At 36.3% G+C, this 26968-nt stretch overlaps 1 protein-coding gene across 5 annotated transcripts in view; it reads left to right on the top strand.

The window, feature by feature from the left end:
• CFAP300 (cilia and flagella associated protein 300) overlaps positions 1–26968 on the top strand; it is a 60611-nt gene that overhangs the window by 14854 nt on the left and 18789 nt on the right. For 2 of the 5 annotated variants that reach the window (XM_056794459.1, XM_056794457.1), the window contains exons 3-10: positions 4421–4524; positions 5520–5701; positions 7620–7672; positions 7798–7879; positions 11948–12023; positions 22196–22362; positions 25263–25435; positions 26782–26848. In XM_056794459.1, coding sequence (XP_056650437.1) covers positions 5642–5701; positions 7620–7672; positions 7798–7879; positions 11948–12023; positions 22196–22362; positions 25263–25435; positions 26782–26848 — 678 coding nt within the window. In that variant the 5' untranslated portion in view covers positions 4421–4524; positions 5520–5641. Of the gene's footprint in view, positions 1–4420; positions 4525–5519; positions 5702–7543; positions 7673–7797; positions 7880–11947; positions 12024–22195; positions 22363–25262; positions 25436–26781; positions 26849–26968 lie in introns of all 5 variants that reach the window. The other 3 variants (XM_056794458.1, XM_007494962.3, XM_001366085.4) reach the window with 3 other exon arrangements.

Below are 26968 nucleotides of genomic sequence, written 5' to 3'. Positions count from 1 at the left end.
GAGTCTGGGCTTAACTACATAACTACTGTTTGCCTCAGTTTCCTTGCCTGAAAAATGGGGATAAAAATAATCCCTACTCCTGAGATTGTTCTGAATATCAAATGAGATGTACTTAGGAGAATGCCTGGTACATAGTAGATGCCTGTCTATCAGTATATTACACATAGCACCAGTAAAAGTTTGTTTACTACTTGAATGACTATAGTAGTAGTAGTAGAAGTAGCAGTCTCTCAGTAACCGAGGATGATGATTGTCTTTGTGCGCTTTCATCTGTGATGTAGATGAGTGTGCACAAAGACACTTGTGTGTGAAGGAGATTTAAGTGGAAAAGTCGATGCACAGAGACAGTCCCACTCTCTTGGCATTGGAAGCCTGGGTCCAGTGGCATGAAAAGTCATTACACCTGGAGACTTCCTCAGCTGCATTGGATGGCCGTGTTTTCTTTTGTGCTCCAACACGCCCTGAGCACTCCACAGTGCTTTGCTGCGTCACCCTCTCAGCCGTTGAACCTTCTTATTGGTTTCTTCCATCTGTTCGGCTGAAGCAGTCTTCACATGCTGGGTGAGCAAAGCCCTGGTTCACCAGGGGTCGACGAGGGCCTGATGGCTACCCTCACAAGGTTTAGCTGGCCTGTCGAAGACGTGAGAGCTGGGTGTCAGGTGGGGGTCAGAGGCTAGAGAGCTGCCCTACCAAAATCAGGAAAGAAGTCTATACAAAAGCATGTGTAATATTAAAAGTCTATCACAGAATTGCAGAGGTTTGTTCACAAGTCATGTGAGTCAAGTATCCACAATGAAGGTGTGTGTTTGTGTGTGTGTGTGTGTGTGTGTGTGTGTGTGTGTGTGTGTGTGTGTATCCATCCCAAGGAACATATACCCTTAGTTTTCCCTACATAGCAGTTAGAAAGAAGAGTTGTATTTATGGTCCCAAGCTGGGACTTATCATGCGGTGCTGGAGGCCTGGCAGATTGATTTGAGCAGGAAATTGGGGTACCTTGCTTTATAACATTTCATAAACTTTGTTTAAACAAGTGTAAACAAAAAACAGGATTTTGCAATAAAAACTATTTTTATGGAAGCCAAACAAAGACTCACATGACCTTGTACCCAGCCCTTAAAAAAGCAGAGGAACTAACTGGTTTGCTCGCCAACCCCAGAAAGCTTTAAATTAACGTCAAAGACAGGCATCTTGCCAGAGAACAGAGACACATTCCAGCCCCTACATGTTTATATCTTCCTGGTGCCATGGCTCCGCCCCCTCAACACTTGATCAGAAACAAAAGGCTGACTTAACCCATTCCTATTTTCTCTATCTTCTTTCTCAGCTGCTTCCCCCCCCCCACTCATTCATGAAGTAAGTTTTTTATTTTTGCTGTACTGCTCCATTAATTTAGTGGTAATTTAGCGTTAAAATCATCTTTTTGAATTGGAGAAATTAAAATTGCTAAAATTTAATTTTTCAGAAGCAGCAGTTTATTGTTATAATTGAGGCTGTCTGCCTCTTCCTACAACAAATATCAAAACGACTACAATTCTGTGAGAAAATCATCATGGATTTTTGGCATCCTCTAGACAAAACTACAAGCAGAAGATGGATTTATTTTACTATTTTCAACCACTTGTAGACTTAACCTATATTCTTCTAAAAAGATTTCAGAAATCAACTTTAAGTGAAATTGGCAATTGTTAATGTTCTTAGCTAAATTAAAGCACACAATAATGTGGGTCCAGACCTACAATTTCATGAGTATAGGAAACTATCCATGTGGAAATGTCATCCCTTGTTCCAAGTTAACGACTTATTTGTAATTTCGTTTTAGAGATTGTCTGGCTTCTCTATAGCATTAGATACTGTTGATCATTTTTTTCCTCCTGGATATTCTCTTCTCTCTGTGTTTTCAGGAAATTGCTCTCTCTTTGTTTTTTCTCCATCTTCCTGAATGCTCTTAGTCTCTCATTATATCTTATATCCATCTTTGCATTCACAGAGCCACCACTCATACAGCATCTCTCATCTGGACTACTGTGATATCCTTCTAATTATTCTCCCTGTCTTAAATATCTTCTTTCTCAAATCTATTCTCCTTTTGTCTGCAAAACTGATTTTTCTAAAGTGCAGGTCTGCCTACATCATTCCTCTTCTCAGCAAGTTACAGAGCCTCCCTGTCACCTCCAGGATCAAATATAGATTCCTCTACTTGGTGTTTAAAGTTCTTCATAACTTTGTTCTTTCATACCTTTCCAGTCCTCTTACATTTACTTCTGCCACAAGGGCCTACTTAAGCTTCGAATATGAACCTCCAGTGCCTGTCTGAGTGCCTTTGTTCTGGCCTCCCTCCATCCCTGGAAGGATCTCTTTCCTTCTTTCCTTCCTTCCTCTGAGATTCTCTGGCTTTCTTCAATTTCCAGCTCAATCTCAGCTTCTGCAGGAGGTCTTTCCAAGTCTCCCCAGTTAGTAGCGCCTTCCCTTCTGAGACTGCCTCCCATTTTCTCTGTATATATCTATTTGCTTATATATTTTCTTCCCCATAATAGTGTGAGCTCCTTGAGGGTAGGGACTATTTTTTTGCCTTTACTTGAAGCCTCACCATTTAGCGCAGTGCCTGGCTGGTACGTAGTTAATGCTTAATGAACACTAGATGTTTTTCTGCCTTGGCACCAACAAGTTAAAATGCAACAATTATAATACTTAATTCCATCCAATTTGATTAAAGCTTTTTATAGACCCCCAATCTCTGTGGTCCAACACAGAGAACAGAAAAATATGCTTAGATGTATCTCCTATGCCAGTGTGGAAAACAACTCTAATCATAAGCATATCTAATCGCTAGCACTGACCTGTGCCAGTTGACTCAACCAAGGAAGGAGTGGCAGAGCTGAGAAGCCCACATTTAAAAGTGAAACTACATAATGGGACCCCCTACTCCAAAACTTGGTCCTACAAACATATTTAAAAAAACAAATTTAATAAATCTCAAAAAATAAAAACCCTGTCCAAGGCTATGACTATAGCCCTTGACTCTTGGTAAGGAACTCACTTCTCCCAGAACTGGAAAGAAATGGGCAGAACACCAAGACCCACATGGAGTGCGTCAAGAGGGCCCAGCAGTCTACCCACAGCTTAACTCTTTGGAATAAATTCAGGCTCAGTGTTCCCACAGCGGAAGGACCAGCAAACTAAGCAGCTGGAAACCATGTAGATAACAAGGAACTGGACCACTAAACTGTCATAGGTAGAGATCATTCTCCTAGGCCTACGAGATATGTTGAGCAGCTTCACCAGTAAGTATATACCCAGCTTCTTGGTGGATAACACACTGTTGCTTAGTGGTACCCCAGGCCAGACTCCCAGCCCAGTCATCTATGTGCCCACTGGTGCCATCTGTCCTGAGTCAGCACCAAGCATATTCTCAGATATTAACAATCACAAGTTTAGCATTGGAAAGCACCTTAGTAGCCATCTGATACAATCCGCATTTAATACATGAGGAAACTGAGACCAGAGAGAGGAAGTTGACAAAGTCAAACAGAAAGAACAGAATGAGGAGTTGAGGCCAAGATTTGGTATACTTTCCTCTGCACCATGATGCACCACTCATAGAAAAGAAATAGCAAGACAGTTTTCAACTGTGAAATGGGGGCAAAAAAAAGTCCCAAGCCCAATAGTGAGAATTCCAGGACTGATTAGAAAGAAATATAGCTTTTAAAAGTGAAATGTCTATTTCTGCACAATGTAGAGAGGATTTAAAGTGAATGTGAGCCATGGCCATGTGAGGGGTAGAGAAGAGAAAGGATGAGAGAGATATTATTGAGGTAGGATTAACAAGATTTGGCAACCAGGTTGTGTGTGTATATATATATATATACACATACATATTAATGGAGTAAGGGAAGACTGAAGAATCTAAGACTAAAAAACATTAACTGGATAAACAGTAATGCCCTCAATAGAACTAGGGAAGTTCAGGGGTGAAGGGCAGTTAATAAATTCTGTTTGGGGTATGTTACCTCCAGGACATCCACTTGAATGTGGTCTAATAAGTAATTGGTGATGTAGGACTGAATCTTGGAAAGAGACCCAAGTTAGATATATAGATCTGGAAGTCCCCTTATCTGGGAGCTGATGAGTTCACTGAAAGAGAATGTGTAGAGGCAGAACTTTGCCATACTCTTCAGAATTCTTGAGAAAAATATATTATTAAATCTTAGAAATTTATTTGAGGAGAGGCAGCTAGGTGGCTCAATAGACAGAGTCAGGCTCAGAGTTGGGAGGTCCTGAGTTCAAATGTGATCCCAGACACTTCCCAACTGGCCAAGTCACTTAACCCCAACTGCCTATCCCTTACCCCTCTTCTGTCTTGGAATCAATACTGTATTGATTCCAATACAGAAGGTAAGGGTTTATTTTTTTTTTTTTTGAGGAAAAAGGAGCTGGTTGTGGAATAGGAAAACCAGAATGTGGCTTCAGAAAACCCAAACAAACACAGGACCTGATTGATATATATGTATATATATCATGAAGCAAGTAAGTAGAAATATGAATAGCTATGGTAAAGAGTTTCACATCTGTTAAATAAAAATGGACTCATGAAAGATTTTGACAGAGTACAATAAAATAACTAGAAGATACTAAAAATAGAAGAATGTTGAAAGAAATTCATAAAACTAGTCCACCCATTTTGATGTTACAAAAGTTGTAACACTCACTTTGTAGCTATGAAAAAACTAAAGCTTTTAGTGTCCATTGATTTCTCAATAAATATTGAAAGAACTATAAATATTGAAAAATATAATAAAATGATAAAATATTTAATCATTGAAAATCCAATATACTTTTCCAAATTTTCCAAATAATTAAACAAAAATAATTTTCAACAAATTGTAATAATTTTAAATAGCTATGTTTATCATCATTTTGATCTCAGAATTTAATCTCAGGGAAATTCATAGATTTAATGTAATATAATGAAAAAAGATGATAAAGTCATTGTCCAGATTTTTCAACAATCCTTTTAAGATGGTGTTATGAACTTTTTTCCCTTAGGGTAGGGAGATTCAGATCTTTGAATTTACTTGTGTGGAGAGCAGCTCATCTATAATTTGTAATCTCAGAACTTCCTTAAAGTGGTAGAGGTTAAATGAATTGACTAGGTCACATAGTATATGTTAGAAGGAGCACTTGAATTTCACCAACAGAAATTTAGCATTTCTTCAATAATTTAAAAATATTTTTCTTAGACTAGGTTCCAAATGCTTCACTAAACTAACAAACGTATCTATGCACAAATGTTAAGAACCCCTGTGCTAGGAAGATGACTGAGAAAGCCAACTGAAAGTTGGCTAGAGGAGGTCATTGGTTACATTAGAGAGTAATTGGTAGAAGGTAGAAACTAAGATGCAAGTATCCACAGAAAATTGTTGAAAGGGACATGAATTCACCATTTATTCATCATTCTCTTTAAAAAATTGACTGAGGGGGAGAAATAGCATTATATTGAGTTGTTTTTTGTTTATTTGAAGATTGAGAACACACTTTTACTTTGATGCAGAAGAAAAGAAGCTAGTGAAGCCAAAGAGTTAGAAAAATACTGGAAAGGGAGATATGAAGATTCTTTGGGGAACAGAAAAATATAAGATCAGAAATGCAGGACCAGTTTCAATTGGGAGACAAAGAGACTTCTTTTCCTCTGAAATTTCAAGGAGTAAGTATGATTGGAGTAAAAGAAAGATGTGAAAGGAAAGTCATGCTTATGGTCTCACTCTTGTATATAAGGCAAGAATCAAAATCAAGTTTAAGTGGAGATGAAAAATAGGGGATCTGGGAAGAGCGATATGCTGGATCCAGTTTGAACCAAGCAAGAGCTGACTTGAATTTTCAGTGCAAGGATCACACATAGTGCATGAATCAGAAATCAACAAATAACAAAAATCTAGATTTAAAACAGAAATGAGAATGTTAAATAACGCAAACTAAACTTTCAAAAGTGTGTTGTGCCTAGACTTTTTGTGTCCGCCTTCCCCCCAGCCAATTATTAAACATTTACAGCAGGAAAGGAAGAGCTTTGGAGCTAACTGTAGGGAACGAGCCTGGGATTAGATGAGCAATACATTTTAACAGTAAATGGCCTGAAAGCAGCTATACGTGGGTAACACACGCAGAGATTCAGTGGAGAAAGAACTATTATTTTTTTTTCAATAATACTTTAGTTTCACTACATATCATCCGAGAAAGAATGAAAACAGCTCTGCCACGTGCTCCATAGCTCCTCCCATTCTCCATCTTCTTTTTGGTTACCTCCTCTTTTTACTTTCTCTATGGAAGAAGTGATCCCATCGACTCTTTAAGATTTAGATCTGAAAAGAACCTTAGTACTGGTGGTGGTCGTTTTAGTCGTTTCAGTCAAGTGTCAAGCTTTGTGACCTTTTTTTTTTGGGGGGGGGGGGGGCTTCTTGTCAGATATACTGGAGTGGTTTGTCCTATCTTTCTCCAGCTTATTTTACGGATGAGGAAACAAAGGCACACCGGGCCACGTGACTTGTCCGGGGTCACATTGCTAGGATCTGAAGCTGGATCAGTTTGCTCCTGTCTCCAGCTAGTGCTCTATCCACTCCACTGGCTGGCCACAATCGATTGTGGGGTTAAAAAGGTGCCATTTTGTGAAGAACTTGAAATACCAACTTCGCAAAGTTAACATTTTAACTTAGGGAACCACTAGCGTTTTCTGGGCAGGAGAGGTGGGTGATGCGGTTAGACCTGGAAAAGTTATTTTGGCTGCAGGATGCTGAACCGGAATGGTGAGGGAATTGAGATAGGAAGACCAAACCTGCTATTGCAATAGTCCGTGGGAGAGCTGATGGTCTGCCCTAGGTGGTAGCTGTGTGGAAGGAAGGTGTCAAATGCAAAGGAGGCAAGACTTGGCAGCTGCTTGCTGGCCGTGGAGGATGGTGAGGAGTGCCCAACGTCACTGAGACCGAGGATCTGAGTGACTAGTACCTAGACCGCGTTAGGGACACGGTGAGGAGAGACCACACCTAGGAGGTGCCTTTGTGTGCCAGGCATTGTGCAAAACACTAGGGACACAAATGCAAGGAGGAAGAAAAAGTGCCCTTGCCTTCACAGAGCTTACATTCTACCAGGAGGGCAAGCCATAAAAGGAAATTGAAAAAATCCCAGGATGGGAAGGGGTACCAGACTGGGGAGATAGAAGGGCAGGTCCGAGGTGTGGCAGCCCGGAGAAGGAGAGGAGAAAAACAGTTGTGTTCTGGATAGGTTGAGTTCGAGATGATTAGGGGGCATGCAGATCAGCTCCAGTTATTCGACACCAAGTCAAAAACGGCCGTATTCTGGATATGGGGAGGGGAAGGCTTCCCATTTTGCAGGGTTGTCGTCCCCCATTCCCACCCTCATCCATGGATCTTAGAGCAGCGGAACTTCTAGCTCTAAGGTGCAAGAGGCACTGCAGGGCGGGGCGGAGAGGAAGGGCGGGGCCTCTCCAGAGTCAGGACCTCGTTTCCATGACAACACAACCTGTGGCCTCAAACAGAGTAAGATAGAGCGCAAGCATGGCTGAGCAGTGTGGGGATATGACCAACAAGTTCACCTTCAGGTTCCTTCCTCAGAGAACCTTCCAGTTCCTGAGCAATCCCGACGTAGTCCAGCGCCTGCGGAAATGGTGAGAGGAAGGTGGACAGGGCGCGGGGAGGCTCGGGGCCGGGACGCGCGGGGGGCCGGGAGGCACGGGGGCAGGCAGCCTGGCCAGGTCTGACCCTCCGGTCACGTCTCTTCCCTCTGCCCCAGGTCGATGCAAGGAAGACTCAGGGTGCAAGCTTTCGGGTTTGACGAGAATTTCCAGGCCTATTGCAAAGATGATTTCTTCATGGTAAAATCCGCCTTGGACCTCCCGCACCCATGTTCACGTTCGGGGTCACGTGATTTCCCCCCCACACGTACACTATTTTTAAGTGAGGTTAAGGTTTATATTATATACACATTTAGACACACTTGTGTGAGAATAAGGTGTATAACACACACACACACACACACACACCCCTTCTTTAAGAGAGAGGATAAAGGGGGAGGGAGGGGAATCTCACCATTGGCATCTTAAAACGAAAAACTCCTAACGTTTCCCTGCATTGTGAACGTTTCAATAAATTAAATTCTCCCAGGCCCTCTAATGGAAACGTGGGGTCTCCGTTATCTCCAGGGTCTGGTCTCCCCTAAAAGCTCCGGACTTTAAGTTTCGCTCATTGACTCCCCCCAGAGGTTTAAAAAAATGCAGTCCTTCTGTCCACCTAGACCCCTATAATATAAACCCAGATTAGTCATCATTGAACCCTCAGGTCTTCGGTGTGATAATGTCCTCACCAGCATTTTAAAATGCAGGTACACTAGAAGCTGCCCGACCCTCCAGCTTCTACTGATAATTATTAGTTAACTGCCAACAAAGATTCGATTCAAGTTCCACAAATGAAATCCTTAAGGGGACCTTGAATGTGTATATTAGGAATTTTCGGTTAAAGGGTGGATTGGGGAAGGAATCCTGATTAGGGAAATGGGAAGATACAACAGAAATTTCTGTTCTTCAGTTCTGGAGGACCAGTCCTAGCCCTGAAGTATGCTGCTCAGAAATTGTCCTGCCTAGGTTTCTTGGTGCGATTGTCTTTGATTTCCAGCCTCAACAAGAATTAGCAGACTTTAGTTGGGCATTAACTGAGGGAGCTGCTGGAGGGTCTACATAGGGGCTGCATTTTGTTTGTGGCTGTGTGGGAGAGCTTTTCTGGCAATGCCTATAACGGGCATTCAAAAATTGAATAAGAAAAATTAGGAAAGGGGGTGAGAAAAGAACAGAAGAGAAATAAAGAGAAAAGATCCCAAGACACATCAATAAAAGTTGGTAGAATGCTACCCGCAATTTCTATAAATTGTCTGTCTTTCAAATTGTCTGTCTCTAAGGAATGTGGCCTGCCAGTCCAGAGATCTAAGAATTCTAGTATCACCTGTCCTAAGCAGCTTTCAATCTGGCTCTGTCAAAAATGCTTAAATATTTAACCAATGTGGATGTAGAAGTGAGTTTCATTAATAAGCATATATGTAAACTTTAAAATATTGTGTCAGCCTATTAAGTTATAACTAACAATGTGCCAGGTTATTATGAGGTGTAGAACTCTAAGAAGCAGCAAGTCTGCTGCCAACAAGATGCTTATTGATGAGACTTTCATGACAGAAAAAATTACAAAAGATTCATTATCTTCCTTCTAACTAATGATATTTTAAAATATTAATATATACCAGAATTCTTACATCCAAATTAGTGTTCTTTAAAGTAGCCACCTTAAGAGGCTATATGTTATATACATTTATTTCCATGACAGTACTGTTGTTCAGATTTGGAAAACATGTGGTATATGTAATTCTTCCTCTGGGACTGCCTTAGAAGCAAGTATAAAAGCCATCAAAGAAAATCAACTTCTTTATACTGTGGTTTCAGTTGTTTTTTGTTGTTGATTTTAACTAAAAATTGTACTAAACATCTTTTTTTACCAAACGTACCTCTGAACTAATTGTGGCTTTTTAAAAAAAAATCAAGTCCAATATTTTCCTAAAATCTATATCAGTCTTATTCCTAAAACAAAAGAATGTCAAAAATATTTTAACCATAAAATTCTATATATTAGAAAGCATCTAATTCTTCTCTAATTTCACATATAAGTAATTTTTCTAAGATGCAAAACTGCTAAGTGCCAAACCCACAACTAAGACCCATAATTCCTGACTTCTGGTTCAGTGCTCTACCGTTCCACAAAATGGTATTGTTGAAGTTAGTATATAGGCTTCCAATATAACTTCTTTGGAATGTACAAAATGTATTTGGGTTCTGGTATGTTTTTTTAAAAAACTTCAGGGGCAGCTAATATCTCAGTGGACAGAAAACCAGGCATAGAACCTGGAGATCCTTGGTTCAAATATGGCCTCCAATGTGTGACCCTGGGCAAGTCACTTAACCACAAATCACTTAACTAGTTCTTATCACTGTTCTGCCTTGGAGCCAATAAGATTCTAAGACAGAAGGTAAGGTTTTTCGGTTGTTGGTTGTTTAAAACCTTTCCATATTACTTTATAGTTTATAATCTGTATCCACCCAATCCCTAAATTCAATAAAATTCTAGGTTCAATTGAAGTACGTGAATTTTCCCTTAAAAATTCCTCATTGAAACCCGGAAGATCTTCCATGTACTAAGGACAGTTAACTGCTAAACCCTTTTTCTCAGCTTATATTGTTAAAAAAAAAAAAGGTTTTTATTTTTTATCTGTTCCAGAATTATCATTCTAATCAGTGAAAAGAAAGATCAGTTCTGTTAGGCTTACCTTTTGTTTTTACCTTACTGTATTTCAGAGTACAGTAACATATTGTTTCATTTACAAGTACTGTTGAATAATATCATCACAATTATATTAAATTTTCTCCAGAATACAAGGAGCTGAACAGGGCTATCTCTTGTGTTTTCCCCCCAATAAGGTCAAAACCCATTATTTGTGAATTCTAACATATTCCTAGTGATTTTAGCAGCCTTTTTCCAAAAGCTTGTAAATGTGGGAACTAATTAAATAATGACCCTAAATTCACAGTGTCAAGGATACCTACTTAGTTAACTTCTTCCTAAACTCTTATAATTTGAAATTATTCACCACATAAGTATATGAAGTGTTGAGAGAATATTCCATGACTAGCACCAGTGGTGTGAAAGTTTGCTGAGCACCCTTTAGCGCTACTTGTCCACTTCTGGTGTCCATCTTTCACTCAGTTCTAACCTCTGGCTCCAAGAAGTTATAACATGCAGCAGCCACACCCCAGTAAACCCATTTCTACAGGAAGGTTACCAGATTGAGATTCCCCCTAACTCATGATTTTGAGACCTGTTACCTTCCCCAAGCATGTGAAGATGCCTCCTGACAGAATGGGCAGAAGGGAACAATTTATTCAAACAGCCATGGTATCTGCTGAAGCGGTGCTATGGAGCACTTTGAGTTTGGTTAGACATTGAAGATGCCCAGGTCATCCACTTCATTCCAGGCCACTACCAGTCCTCTTGACTTTTATCCTGCCACTGGACTTGAATGACTCTCTGGAAGAGAGAATGAGGTTTGATTTCATGCAACTCTATCTCACTTAAATCCAATTCTTTGGAAAGACAAGCTGTGATCCACTATTTTACTCCAACATTATGTCAACAATTTATCACTGCTATCACTACTATATGTCATCAAGAACAAATACATATAAATCTCAATTTGAACTCTGATAATTTATAGTTTCTGATTATTTGGTCAGTTCCCAAACCAAGTATAAGACACTTTTGTAGGAATGGGAGATAAGTGAACAAAAAAGCCCCCAAAATTTTGCCTTTAAGGACCTTAAGTACCACTTGTGTCAAAGTCGTGCACAGATAAGTATAATACAAGGTAAACTGAGGTAAAAATGGACACTAATAAAGTGGGGTGGGACTTGGGAAAAGCCATCACACAAAAGTAACATTTTCACTAAAATACAAAGATTATATGGGGAAGTTTTTTGCTCCAATTAGTGCTAGAAGAGAATTGTTTTCATTTAGTTTTTTGTAAGAAACTTTTATATATAAACATGGCATTTTAGCCAAATATAATTATTATCATTAAATCCTTAAAAAACTATAATTGAAATTTTGTTAGCTTTTTTGTTACTCTATATTTGTGAAATTAATAAAACTTTAACTCTAAAAATTACCAGACTTTTAACTAATTTAATTTTAATTCCTGTTTTTAGAGATGTTTAATATTCTAGTTCTTTTATGAAAAGTTTTAATAGTTTAAATGGAAATGTCAGTTACTGTAATTATATTAGAAATTAAGTTTCTATTATTATCTTAATGATAAAATGCTTAATTTTTTCTCCTGTTTTATATTTTAGGCCTTTTTTAGAGACCCAAATGTTATTTCAAATTTGCAGTTACTTTCAGATTTTTCTGGACAATGGATTAACTTAGGTAAATAAATATAATTTAGTATTATTTTTTCCTTGTAACTGTTTTCCAATTTTTCAAAGTAGAAGATTTTACTTCAAATTTTTTCTTCATTTATGTTGTGAATAAAAGCAACAGATAAATGTAAATATTTGCCTTGGTGAAATAACTAACACATCAATCTACTAGATAGCCAACATGGAATAATGAATAGAGTCCGAAATACTTAGGTTTGATTTTGGTTTTCCAACATATGAACTGTGTATAATCCTTCCCATATCACCCTGACCTGTTCATCTTTCTAGACTCTTAGTTATATCAGTTCAGTAGTAAAAAGAGTTTCCATGCTGGGAGTTTCCTATACTAATAAAATCTCATGTCCAACTAAAAGAAAAATCACTCTGCTAATGCTCTTTCCTTCCTTTACTAAAAGACAAGTAAAATTTCCCAAACTTGTCACTATTCTTACCTTCTGGAAATTGAGAATACTAGCTATCCCATTTACCTGAATAGGATAAAGATCATAGAATTTAAAGCTGCAAAGAATCTTAATGATCCTGATACCCTATAGCAATATTTTTCTTCCTTTTCTTATTTTATTAGATTAGTTAGAATTAGATTTATTAAATTTTCTTAGATAGCAAATTACTGAGACTTGGGAGAGAAAATTTTCAACAGAAAATTAGTCTACATTTTCTAACTCAGAAAACCTTCTACTGTATAGTGAATAAAAAAGAAGTTTATTCTGCTCATCCCCAAGCATTACCATCATTACTTTGAAGACTTTAAATACTATTTCCTTCCCTGTTCCATCACATTTTCCTTCTGACCTAAATTATGGGTTTTACTTAGTCTCTTTCTTTATCTCTCCTCTTTTATCTTTATACTTTCTGAGTGATATGATCTACTTTTAAAACATCTATATTTCCCAAAAGTTAGGTAAAACAGTGAATACCCTTTGGAAAATGGAGTCAGGAAGGCCTGAATTCAAATTTGGCCTTGGACACCTACTAGTTCTGTGACCTTGGGCAAGTAACTTGATCTCTTCCTGCCTCACCTGTAAAATGGGAATGATAAAAGCACTACCTTTCAGGATAGTTTTGAGGATAAAATGAGGTAATAACTCTAAAGTTCTTTGCAAACCATAAAAGGCTATGTAAATAAATGTTATATCCAAACAGAATTGTAGGATCTTTGAATTGAAAAGTTCAGAAGCACCCTGGCACAATCCTTACCTGAACAAGGGTCCCAACCACAGCACCATATGATCATCCAGCTTTTGCTTCTAGTATATAGTTTATACTTCTAGTAAGGGAGAGGTCACTGCCATAAACAATCAATTTCATTTTTGGATAGCCCTCATTCTTAGAAAGTTTTTCTTTTTTATCAGTTCCTAAACAAATTAAAGATGTGCTAGTAAATGTTTAACAACTGGATCTCAAAAGGAAAAAATGAACACAAAACAGGCTCTTGTGTTTAATCTGCATATATTAACATTTTTGCCATCATTATATTTAGACAGTTAATCAATGCTGGATTTCTGAGGTGTAAATTCTCACACTAAAATTTTAATAGTTGAGCCAACTCCAGCATACCCCTATCAACAAACGTTTGTTTGGGTATGCTGGAGTTGGCTCAACTATTAAAATCTCATCTCTTCTCGTTTCAAGGCTAATTCAACTTCATCCATGATACTTTCCCTGGTTGCACAACTGGAAGTGTTTGCTTTCTTTAAATTTTCTAGTGCATTGTCTGGTTCTCTTCTATGTCCCTGTGAAATTTTACTTCATATTGTACTTATTTTTCTCTATATTATAATCTGCCTAGAAGATTATAAACTTGTTTAATTCTCTGTACCACAAGTGCCTAACATAAGAGTCTTAAACTTTTATTGAATTGAATTCATTGTTGCTACATATACTACAACATCTAAGCATGGTAGACAGAAGTAAAATCTCTCCTTCCTTCTTTAACTTTTAGATAAATAAAAATAATGTCATACATAGAGTAATAATCAGATAATTTGTTAATGTAGGTGAAATAGGATTATTTTATTTAAGGTTTTCTGAGAGGCCTAACATCCACAATAAGTGGAGCTTTATTCCTCTACTAGTCCACTTTAGTAAGCCCACATCTAGAGTTTGCGTTCAATTCTAGGAGTTGCCACCTTTTTGAAAGGACATTGATAACCTGGAGATTACAGGGTATGCAGGTTGTAAAGGACCCTGAAATTATGCCATATGAGGATTAGTTGAAGAAATTTGGGATATTTAGACTAGAGACGAGAATACTTGGAGAAGGTAGTTGTAGAAGAGCTGTGGTCAAGAACCATTACCTAATAAGAAAGGTTACACTTTTGTTTGGCCCCAAAGGGAGAAGTAGGAGAATTAGGTAGACACTTCATCAAATAAGATTTAATTTGATATAATCTTCCTAACCATTAGCACTGTGCCAAAGTGGAATAGGCTACTTCAGGAGGCTGAGGGTTTTTCCTCCTTGGAAGGTCCTCAAGCAGAAGCTCAATGTTAAGTATGTTGGAGGAGAAATTCTTTCTCAGTGATAGATTTTACTAAAAGTAGACTTCAAGGCCCCTTCCAACTCTGAGATTCTGTGATCCTGTTTATAATAGAGCCCTAAGTGCAAATTGTTTAGTGAAGTATGAAATGAACATAAATTGATATTTCATACTTTTATATTCAATATTTCAATGTTTTTATAACTCTGTGAGCTTATCAGTGAGGAAATTCCCCTCCAATGCTGCAGATCTCAATCCATCCATACTTTCTTATCCAATGAAACTACTGTTTATGTTCTCCCATAAATCTTCTACAAGGGACTTGCTCAATCTCTTTGAGGCATTTCCTTATCTTTGCACAGTCTTTAAAAAAAAAAAACAACTTTAAGAGAATACACATTAGCCTCTACTGCTTTGCATTTCAGTCAATACTTATTTATCACCAAATCAAGATCCTGATTGCTATTATTTACTGACCTCCCTGACACTCTTTTCCTTAACTGGATCAGCATCTAGCTCACAGTCTTCACAGTCTCTTTTCTCCCTAACTCTTGTCCTCAAACTAGAGGAAGACTTCAGCATACATATTGACACCCTAAATTTCCAGTTCCTCAACATATCTCCCATGACATAACTTCCACCCCACATCAGCTTCACAGATGGTCATACCTTTCATCTTAACCATCACCCACAAGTATTCCACTTGTAGGTGCATGAACCTAATTGTAATATGTTATCATCCTACCTTTCTCTCTGTCTTATAACTCCAAATCCTTTTCTTTATCCTCACCAAGACCTCTAATCCCTCTACCCATCACTTCATTCCAGGCCATCTTCCTTGCACTTCATCCTTTCCCCATTTGATCCTTGATGAACTAATATAATTCTACCCTATACTCTTCTCTCAAATTACTTGCCCTTTCATCCTGTTGCCAGTCTTGCCATTCCAAGCCCCAGCTTTGCATTACTTCCACCCTCTGCTGCCTTCACTCCTGGTGCTGAATAAAGCTGAGAAAATCACAAAACTGCCAATGGTTTCCACTACCTAATTGTTACAAAATGTCAACTGAGTCCTCATTGTTCCAAGACAGTCCTTTTCCAAGTTACAGATGTAAAGTTGCCTTACAGGTAAATCTTTTTATACTTCCCTAATTAATAGTTATGTATCCCCGAGGGCCACTTTCCCAAAATTTTTATATCTCGTCAAATCTCCCATGACTATTCCTTATCACTTTTAGCTGAAATCTTTTCTCATTTCTCTTTAAAGAGAGAGAGAAACATTCACTGAGAGCTCCTTCTTATCCCTCATATAAAATTCAGATACCTTCAGTTATCTCCTCCACCCCTTGGCAAACCTCATTCCTTGATCCCATTCCATCCTGTCTTTTTCAGTAGATTGCCCCTCCTTTCATCCCCCCTCTTAGTTGATATTCAATCTTTCCTTGTCTACTGGCTCTTTCCATGCTTCTAGAAAATGGTCTCCCACGTTCTCCAAAAATTCACATGATCACAAGAAATGACAGAAGAGTTCCATCATAACCACCCTTTCTCCTAAATGCCATTAATAATTCCCCATGGCCATCATGCCATGTCTTTCCTTCCTTTCATGTCTAAATATTTTTTTTTTATAAAACCCTTACCTTCCTTCTTGGAATCAATGCTGTGTATTGGTTCCAAGGCAGAAGAGTGCTATGGACTAGGCAATGGGGGTTAAGCGACTTGCCCAGGGTCACACAGCTGGGAAGTGTGAGGCCAAATTTGAACCCAGGACCTCCTGTCTCTAGGCCTGGCTCTCAATCCACTGAGCCACCCACCTGCCCTCCAATGACTAAATTTGTTGAAAAGACCTCCTACAATTAATGCCTCCACTCTCCTTTCATTTTCTAAAAGCTCTGCTGCCTGGTTTACAACTACATCGTTCAGCTGAAACTCCTACCCAGCCATTATTGCCTCCTCCTTCTTGATCTCTCTGTAGCCTTTGACTTTATTGATTACTCTCTTCTCCTTAAATATTCTCTCTCTAGGTTTTCATGACATTACCCTCATCCTTTTCTCTCCACTTGTCTGACTATTCCTCAGTCTCCTTTGCTAGATCTTCTTTTAGGTCATGATTTCTAATGTGCGAGTCTCCCAGAGCTGTCCTGGGCCCTCTTTCCAGCTATGCTATTTTACTTGGTGATCTCATCAGAGATGATTCAGTTTTGATTCTCAGATCTATTTGTCTAGCCTTGACTTCTGCCTTAACCTCCAGTTCTATCTCCAGCTACCCTATGGACATCTCAAGCTAGATGTCCTGTGTTCACCTTAAACTCCACATATCCAGAACTGAACTTATTCTTTTTCCTCCAAGCCCTACCCTCTTCCAGTTTTTCCTGTGACTCCACCATTCTCCCAGTCACCAGCGCTCACAACCTGGTGTCATATTTGACCTCTCTCTCTCTCTCTCTCTCTCTCTCTCTCTCTCTCTCTCTCTCTCTCTCTCTCTCTCTCTCTCTCTCTCTCTCTCTCTCTCTCTCTCTCTCTCTCTCTCTCTCTCTCTCTCTCTCTCTCTCCCTCCCTCCCTCCCTTTCCCCTCATATCTAATTCTCTCTCAAGTTTTGTTGGTTGTATCTTTGAAAACATTTCCCTTCAGTCATCTTGACAATGTCATCACCCTGGTGAAGGGCTTCCTCATTGCATGCCTGAATTACTGGATTAGCAGTACTACTGGTCCTCCCTTTTTATGCATCAGACATAAATTAAAGTGGTAGTAATAATAATAGCTAACATTTATATGGTGCTTTAATACTATATAGTACTTAAGCACAACATGCTTTGTAAATATCATATTTTATCCTTACAACAGCCTGAAGAAATAGGTGCTATCCTTATCCCCATTTCACAAATGAAACCAAGGAAGACAAATGTTAAGGGATTTGCCCAATGTCACACAGCTAGTCATTTATCAAGTCTGATTTGAACTCATGTCTTCCTGATTCCAGGTCCAGTGCTCTGTCCACTCAGTACCTCTAAAGAAGTAACAGGCAGGTGTGGTTCCATCATAACCACCCTTTCTCCTAATTACCATTAATAAATATGTAATCAATTTGGGCAGTACTATAGCAGGTAATTCTATTTCCAGCCCCATCTTTGGTTACTAGGCTGCCAACTGTGCTCTGTGTTGGTAAGACTGTGGGTCTTAGCTACCTCCTAACAAAACCAGATGATTTTATCAGGGAAATAATGGAAGGTTGTGTTTTATTAGTCTAGTAGCACCCTTTTTTTAGTGAATACTTTATGCTTTACTCTTAGGGAAATGCTGTTCCTACTACTTCCAGAACAGTTCACCCAAGGGCAGTATAGGATTGGCGACATTGTCAGAGACTGAACAGTCTCATAGGGTCAGGAAGACTTGGGCTCAAATTCTGCCTGCTATAAATTACTTCTTATGCATCCCTGAGGACACTCAAACTCTAACCCCATTTCAAATGGGGATAATATTATTTTTCCAGCATTTACTGTGAAGATCAAATAATTTATAAAGTATTTTTACAAATTATAAAGATCAAAAGTACTTTTCCCACCTTAAAGAACTATATAAAATGCTAGCTATTAGCTATTTTTATTTGCTAGCTGTTTTCCCAGTGCATAGTACAGTAAATGACACTTAGTAAAATCTTAGTAAATGTGATCATTAGTAAATCTGATCATGGACAGATCACTTGACCACCCTGAATCACGTTGTCCTCATCCATAAAATGGGGGGGGGGGAGGGAGAGAAGGAGGGACGGGTAGGACTAGATGAATGCAAAACTGTCCCTTCCCATTCTAAATCTATGAGCATAAACTGCTGTCACTGCCATTATCCAATCCTAGGGCAAAAGAGGAGTCTGAAATAAAAGTATCAGTGGAATAAGGGATTGCAGGAGAACACTGAATCTCTGTTGTTTAACACCACAAATAAAAAGAAAATCCCTACTATATGATATGTACAAATAGAATTTATTTAACTAACTGCATTGAAAACAATAAGTTCCATTTTATCCTAGATATCTTTCTATAACTGAATGGGGTTCCTTGCTGTTTCTAATAATAGGTCATAATACAAAGTACAGTTGAAAGGGACTTTTACTTCAACCTCCTTGTTTTAAGTATGGGAAAACTGAAGTCTAATAGAAGTAAAATGATTCACCTAAGAATATATAGCCAGTGGCTGCTGAGTTCCAAATTCAGGTTTCCTGAATGCAAGTACAACATTTTTCATATCACAAAACTTCAATTCTTCCCACCCCTTCCAAGATCCATTTTTCAAGGGACAAATGGGATACTCAGGATATAGAATTGAATGAATGGGGAAGAAGTTCGGGAAGTAAAAAGGTCTAGGGAGAAAAGGTAAAATTGTGAAACAATAAGACCTCATTTACCACAACTAAGAGCTTATGATAGTCATTCAAGTCATAACTTGACTGAAATTTATCTTTACCTAGAAAATCCCTCTTTAGTACATAAAACAAAAATTTTTGAGGAACAAAAATTAAATAGAGGATAAACTGTTTATGCCCACTGTCAAAAAATTCATTAGAAACACTTACATTATTGTTAGTTTACTTGCTATGTACTTCATGTCATCATGGAGTGAAATGATTTTTATTGTATCCTAATTACTTAATGAGATGCCCATGAAATGCTAAAGAAAAATCCCAAGAGAATCTTAGAATTGTGGAGTCATTGGGACATTGTGACTAAATTGGAAAATGGCTTTTTGTGAAAATGAGATGTTAGCTCAAGTCCCCTGATCCTACTTCAATGCATCTCAGCGTTAGTAGACCATACATAGACTGAGCTGAACTATGCCTAGTGACTTTTGAGGTGTCTTAAAGTTATTGATTAAATGTTAGGAAATACAAGCTAACTCTAAGGTCCAAAGAAGGAATTAGAGTGAAAGAAAGAAAATGACAGGTAAAGAAGTAAGATCACCATTAGACTATTACAACCAAAAATCATTGGCCCAGAGGGCTGAAGTGTAAGGAATAGATTTAAGTTGTTCCTCCTCATCTACCTTTATCTCTCATTTCCCATGCCTTACTCTCTGCCTTCCCCTCCGCCTTCTCAGAAATACATGCTAGAAAGTGGCAAGAAGAACATGCAATTGAGAAATGAAATAAAAAGATAACTAATGATGGGAAATTTAGATAGATAACTGTCTGGAAATTCCCTCAGATGTAAACATGTAACTAAGTTAATGTAACTCAATTGGACCCAATTTCTATTTCTGCCTCAAATTTAATCTACTTCTTTATTTTTTTTAATCACTACAAGATCATTTTGATGATTACTTGGTGTCACTTGATATCACTTGTCTTGAAATTCTTGACCTTTTTTCCTCCAGATGAATTTCATTTCATTTTTTTCTATTCTAGCTCTACAAAATAATCCTTTGGTAATTTGACTGACTTGTCACTAAATAAATTAATTAAAGCATTTTGATCATACTTTTTTGTATTGGTATGAGCAATCCACAAGCAATTAAGTTATTTCTCAAATTAATAAGGTCTATATTTCATCTTAAGGAATATTTTGTAGTTGCATTCATGTGTTCCCTGGGTGAGATTTGGTTCATAGAGTCATATTTTATGCATTTGATAGTTATTTGGAATATAATTTCTCTGTCTCTTCCTATTTGGTTTTGTTGGTAGTGAATGGAATTGCTGATGATTTATGGGGATTTATTGTGTATCTTGAATTTTTCTAAGTTTATTGTTTCAACTAATTTTTAGTTAATGCTTTAGGATTCTCTAGATACACTATCCTAACTCCTGCAAAAAGTGATAGCTCTGTTTACTCTTTGCTTATATTTATCCTTTCATTTCTTTTTCTTATTGCTGCCTTCTAACAACATGTTAATAATGATGATATTAGTGTAAAGGCAGTGAATTTTCTCTCTCTTAGATATAGTGTTTATCCTGGATTTTAGATAGATTCTATTTACTATATTAAGGAACAGTCTATTCCTGTGCTTTCTAATGTTTTTTTTTTAACAGAAACAAGTGAATTTTGTCAAAAGTCTTAGTATCTTTTATAGATGTCTTTTATTACTTTTGTTATTAATATGGTCTGTTATGTTTATGCTTTTCATTATATTGAACCAACCCTGCATTCCTGGTATAACTCCAAACTGGTTGTATATAAAAATTTTAATTTGTTGTCAACTTATTTGCTAATATTCTATTTAAAACTTTTGTAACAGTATTCATTAGTTTTCTTTTATACCTTTCTTTGTCTCTCCCTGGCTTAGGTAACAAGATAGTGTTTATACCATTAAAAGAATTTAGAAGTATTCTTTCTTTTCCAATTTTTGCAGTTTATATAATATAGCAATTAATTTTCTTTTAAATATTTGACAAAATTTACTTATAAATCCTTCTGGTCCTAGAGTGTTCATTTTTCTCCCCTTTATAGGTTCATTTACATCTTACTCAATTTATTTCTCCTTTATTGGATTATTTAAAAGAAGTTTTTCTTCTATTAATTTGGTTGTTTATTTTAGTAAATAATCATTCATTTCATCTAATTTTTCTGTTTTGTTGTCATATAATTGCTCCTGCTAATTTCTTTTATTGCCTCTTCACTTGTAAATTTTACTGTTTGGTTTTCTTTTTTTAAAAATTCATGTTAATTATTCCTCCATTAGTTTTTTTAAGGTCGTATTTTTATTTACCAGTTCAATTTGTTATTTTGTTAATTTCTGATTTTCAGAATTTCTAATTTAGGCTTTAGGGGAATGTTACTTGCTTTTCTTATTTTTTAAAAGTTGAATGCCCAGTTCATTGATTTATTCTTTCTCTGTTTTTGTTAATAAAGCATTTAGAGAAATAAAATTTTAAAATGCTTGACTTCTTGTGTATCTTTTTGTTAGATTTGTCTAGGTCTGAAAGAATTACATTGAGGTCCATGGCTATTAAAGTTTTACCATCTATTTTGCTCTCACATTCAATTAAGTTTTCTTTAAGCATTTAGATGCTATGATGTTCAATGCATATACACATAGAGTATTGATATATTATCTATTGTGTCTTAAAGCATAATGTAATTTGCTTGTTTTATCTCTTTTTATCATTTCCCTATTTCTATGACACTGTATAAAATCATGGTAACTCTCTGCTTTTTTCTCTTTATCTGAAGCATAATAAATAGATTCTCCTCCAACCCCCCCCCCATTTTAAGTCTATGTAAATATTTGTTAAAAGTGTGTTTCTTATAAACAATATATTGTTGAATTCTATTTTTTAATTCATCCTCTTAGTCTCTTGATTTTTATGAGTGTATTCATTCCATTCTCTAGTAGGTTACTATGGAAATAATCCCTGAAATCATAATCTTTATTGTATCTCTTTCAGACATTCTGTAATTCAGGTTTTTTCCAAATAACATTAAAATTCTCTTCAATTAATTAGCCTGTATTTTTTAACCTTTTGCTATTGTTAATTGATTAACAAAAGTGAAATATAGTAGGAATTATTAATAATTAAATATTAATTTTAGAGAAATGTCTTTATACATAATTTCATTTTGGTAGATTATTTGGTATCTCTAATTTACTTATTATAGCTTTTATTAGTAATAATCTGAGAATTTTACCCTTGGAAGTAATTTAGGATAACAGATGAATCTATTTTATTTTCTGAAAAATATCATCTTTCAGGAGAAGAAGTAAAGAGAATTGAAGTCATACATATTCCCTGCACACAAATTTCAATGGCCTTTTTTGACCGATTATACTCTGAAGAAATTGTTAGAGAGAATGGACATATTGTTAAGTGTTTGGATAATTTTTGTGATCCTTTTGTTATTTCTGATGAGTTAAGAAAAGTAAGTACAGTAGTAAATATTTTAGAGCATTTTGGAGAGTAATTTTCATACTTTGTGCACTGATTGATATGTGCTACTTCATGTTCTACCTTTTACACACATGTCATATCTGTGAAGTATCTAATGTCCACACAGTAAATTAACATGTTTTACCTATTCGGATAGTCTTGTTCTCCCCTTTTTATATAATTCTCTTCTCATATTTCTATGCTCTGTGCACAGTTGGTGCTTGATTAATGAACTGTATTTGTTCTATTAACTAATAACTGTTGTCCTTAGAAACATCAAAAGACTATTTGGAAGCAATTAGCCTTGGAAGACAAACATAATATTATATTTCCAGGTTCAACAAAATTATTTTTGTAAGATAAGAAGCTTCTATCAGGCATCATAGATAATAAATGGAGAGCTAATTGGAGCCTTAGTTATGGCCATGTAATCCAACCCAAGCATTTTATAACTAAGAAATGTAGATACAGCAAATTGAAGTCAGTTGACCAAGGTTATACACGTATCGGGCTTCAATGTAGAATATACTGCAGGGCCCTTAGTTATATTTTTCTTAGCAGAATATGCCAACATTATCACAATAAATGCCATAACAACCATTCTCTTCCTAGGTTCTTCCTTAAATTACAATTTTCCCTGCATTAATACAATAACCTTTATAATCAAAACAATACTCCTAACTGCAGCTTTCCAGAGTTGGAGTTTGAATCCAGCGGCATTGACTCCAAATTCTCCATTCTTTCTACTGTGTGATGTTTCACCATAGCTGTCATTTAAACAATCCATTAGGCTGAGAAGGGAAATTTTAACTTCTTCAGTCTTATAACTTGCTGGTCATTTTTTACCTGTATACATATACCTATGTCTGTAGATACACTATTCAATCAACAAGCAGTTATCAAGCAAATACTGTGTGCTGGGACTTTTGGGGAGAATAAACAGAGTAAATTGTAGATAGGTAGGACAGCTTGATCCAAGGCTTAAAAACAATGACTCTTATTAGCATTTTATTATGTTTATAATATTACCTTATGTTAGAATAGTACTTTACAGTTTAAAAAGCATTTTCTTATACATAAGACAGACATATGTATATACATGTATTTATCTACCTACATAATGATATAAATTGATTTTCAGATGATGATCATAATATTTTCATTTTACAAAAGAAGAAATTTAGCCCCATCACATATAACCAGTATGTGACAGGGCCAAGACTTGAATCAGTTTTAAAATAATAACAAACAAGTTAATAAAAACACAATATGTTTAGTGATGCTTAAAATAAAAACAACAAAAGAAACATCCTCACTGAGTTAATTAATACTGTTTATATATAATATATGCATGGGTATATATATGCATATATATACATATACTTTATATGTATATATATACATATATTTTAACTGGTAAAATGTTTTTTAAATGCCAAAACATAAAACTTTGAATCAAGATGTTCTGTTTTAGGGCAGGTCCTAAGTACAAATGGGTCAATTTATAATAAATTCAACATAATAGAATAAGTATTTAAGAGAAATCTGTACTGGATTTATAATCAGAGGATCTTCTTTCAGTTTCTGATTCTTTACTTAGTATATGTGATCATGTACAAGTCATATAACCTCTCTAGACTCAGTTTCTGTTGGGACAAATGATTTCTTAAGGCCTGTGATCTTGTTTATCCCAGCTTAACTAGTTATACCACCATATATTTGGAAATTTGATAGAGGCTGGCACTTTTCTCTAGTGCCAGCCTCTATCACAGAAACTAATTCTTTAAATGCTCTCACATCACTTTTCTCTACATATACATATATTTCACCTTATACACATATATGCACATATGAGTATATATACACATGTGTAGACATATAGACTTGTGCATGTACATGTGACATGTAATATGTATGTAGACATATAGACTTGTGTATGTACACATGACGTGTAATATGTGTGTACTTTCACAAATACTTCTATCTTTTTTTTACTTCTATCTTTTTAATGTAGGGACAGGGATAAGGACTAGGCTTGTTGATATCAATGGTACTGGGAATTCAGATTAAAAAACCTCCCTTTACCAATATAGGTCAGGACCTCATCTACAAAATATATTCTTAGATATTTGACTAGATTGATGAGAAATTATTTGCCCAGAATCACACAGCCAGAATGTATCAAAAGCAGGTCTTCCTAACTTTAGGGTCAGCACTCTAGCCTTCCTTTTCTTTTTGTGAAAAATACATACATAATAAACATATTCTATGTGGGGGAAAGAATAAAATATGAAAATACATTTTAACATGTAAAATCAATAGCAGAATTCTATTTCATTTAACTATGTCAAAGATGTTTTAATTACATGTTACATATACACACACAAACATAAATACACAACCAAGTTGATAACAAATCCACAAGTGATCAGCATGTAAATTTTACCTATAAACATGGTGCAGTAGGAAGGGATCTTAGGTCATCTAGTCTAACCCTTTCCTTTTATAAATGAAGAGACTAATTAAAGGGACAAGTTGATGGGAACAAAGTAAACTAAATACCAAGAATAAGCAAAAAGCATTTTAAAATGATACAGCCACTTCCTTTAAGGTAGGAATAAAGAGAAATTATATGTGGCAGGTGCTAGAGAAGTCCTTCAGTGAAATGTCTAATGATAAGGCAGAAGGAAAACAGCTAAGATACTTATCTAAATTACACTGGCTTTTGGTCTTCACGCAGGAATTTAAACAAATTCACTAATAACTGTATGTGATCTATTAAAAAAAATCTTTATTAGAAAAAAGTTTGAACACATATTTTCAAAAACATTTCAAAAATTCTTAAGCCAATATTACCTTAAGATTAAACCATATTTTCTCATCTTGTATAAGGTTTTACTAATGGAAGACTCGGAAAAATATGAGATATTCAGCGAATTAGATCGGACAGAATTTCTTTTTTGTATTTTTAAACATCTTTGCCTTGGTGGGATTCTTTGTCAATATGAAGATATACTTGACCCATATCTAGAAACCACAAAGATGATCTATAAGGACCTTGTGAGGTAATATTTCTAGACTATACTATGTTGATGTTAGATTAAATGACAACATAAGCAAAACTCTGCATGCTGTCCATTTGTTGTCTATTTGTGATCATTTAAAAATAGCACCTCTGTGGCACACACTCATTCCTTCTACTTTTACTACTACAAGCCATGTTGGCCTGAAGTATTGCTGGACTTACCACAGTCAGATATCTTTCCCCTTCTCCCTGACCAACCATTTACTCCATATCTAGTGATCTAGTGCTCCACTCATATCCAAATCTGCAGTAATTACCTATACACCCCCCACCATACCCATAAACTCGTATTTGGGGTGGGGGGAATCTTTGAATTCTCTTAATTAAAAGTAAAACTATATTTTATACTTAGAAGGAATGTCATTTAATTAATTTTGTATCTATTATAAGTTTTCGGCATGGTTTATGAGATTCATTGGAACGTGCAAACTCTACAAGTCTACAAATCCTTTTTTTTTTTTGTAAGACATTTATAGTTGCATTTATCTCGTTTTCTTGGTCTCTCCTATATGTTTTCCCCCCTCCCCTACCACCACTTCCTTTAAATTTATGTTAAAATTTCTTTTTTAGTAACAAGAACAGAAAAATTAGCTTCTCAACTAGCTCATAATAGCAATTCTGGCATTACATACCTCTTTAATGTCCCAGTTCCTTTAAGATCTATTTCAAGTTTTCCCTATTGAAAATATATATGTATGTATTCCTTGGAATCTCAAATTAACTTTCAGTGAGTTAGGTTGTTTGCTTTCAGTCTCTTCAAAGATGCTGCATTCACAGCTAGGGAGCACAATAGTCTTGGACTGGAAAGAGCTGAGTTTAAATCCACATCAGATACTTATTTGCTGTAACTCTGGGCAAATTACTTAACCTCTGTTTGCCTTAGGTTCTTCAACTGTAAAAAGGAGGTCCCCAGTTCAAATTTAGCCTCAGATACTTCCTAGCTGTGTGACCCTGGACAAGTCACTTCCCTACCCCCCCCCCAACCCCACTGCTTCCTTTAGAACCAGTGGTGGACTCCACTTTATTTGAGACCTGTTTAGGAGCTGTAGACTGACCACTTGGTGTGAAATCTTGCTATAATTCCAGTGTTGGGGAAGGGAGGAGTAAATATTTGTTTGTAGACGTTCATACTTTGGTAAAGGATATGTGGCATATGCCAACATCATGGATTGTTCATAATATTGTATTATTTCTATGAGCAGAATGAAGAAAAGGATAATTTGTACCTAAATTTGTAATTACTGTTGACTAGAACTGGGTAAATAACAAGGTATGAGTATGTATAGATATATCTAAAATATGTTTTCTTTTTTTCTTTGATTCTAGTGTTATAAAGGATCCTCAAACGAAAAATATACGTGTTTCTTCTGTTGTCTTTAAGGTTGCAGCATACGTAAGTCCTATTCTGCTGGTTTTTATCCATTCATTACTAATTGGATTGAGGGAAAATTGGATAAACAAACATTTAGATACTTGTTACTTATGGAATTGGAGTAGTAGGTGCTGGAAGAAT

Source organism: Monodelphis domestica, chromosome 4 (genome assembly GCF_027887165.1).
Source record: "Monodelphis domestica isolate mMonDom1 chromosome 4, mMonDom1.pri, whole genome shotgun sequence".
In the NCBI taxonomy this organism is placed as follows: domain Eukaryota; kingdom Metazoa; phylum Chordata; class Mammalia; order Didelphimorphia; family Didelphidae; genus Monodelphis; species Monodelphis domestica.
The sequence above is the reverse complement of the archived record's forward strand: the minus strand, read 5'-3'. Positions and strand labels throughout refer to the sequence as shown.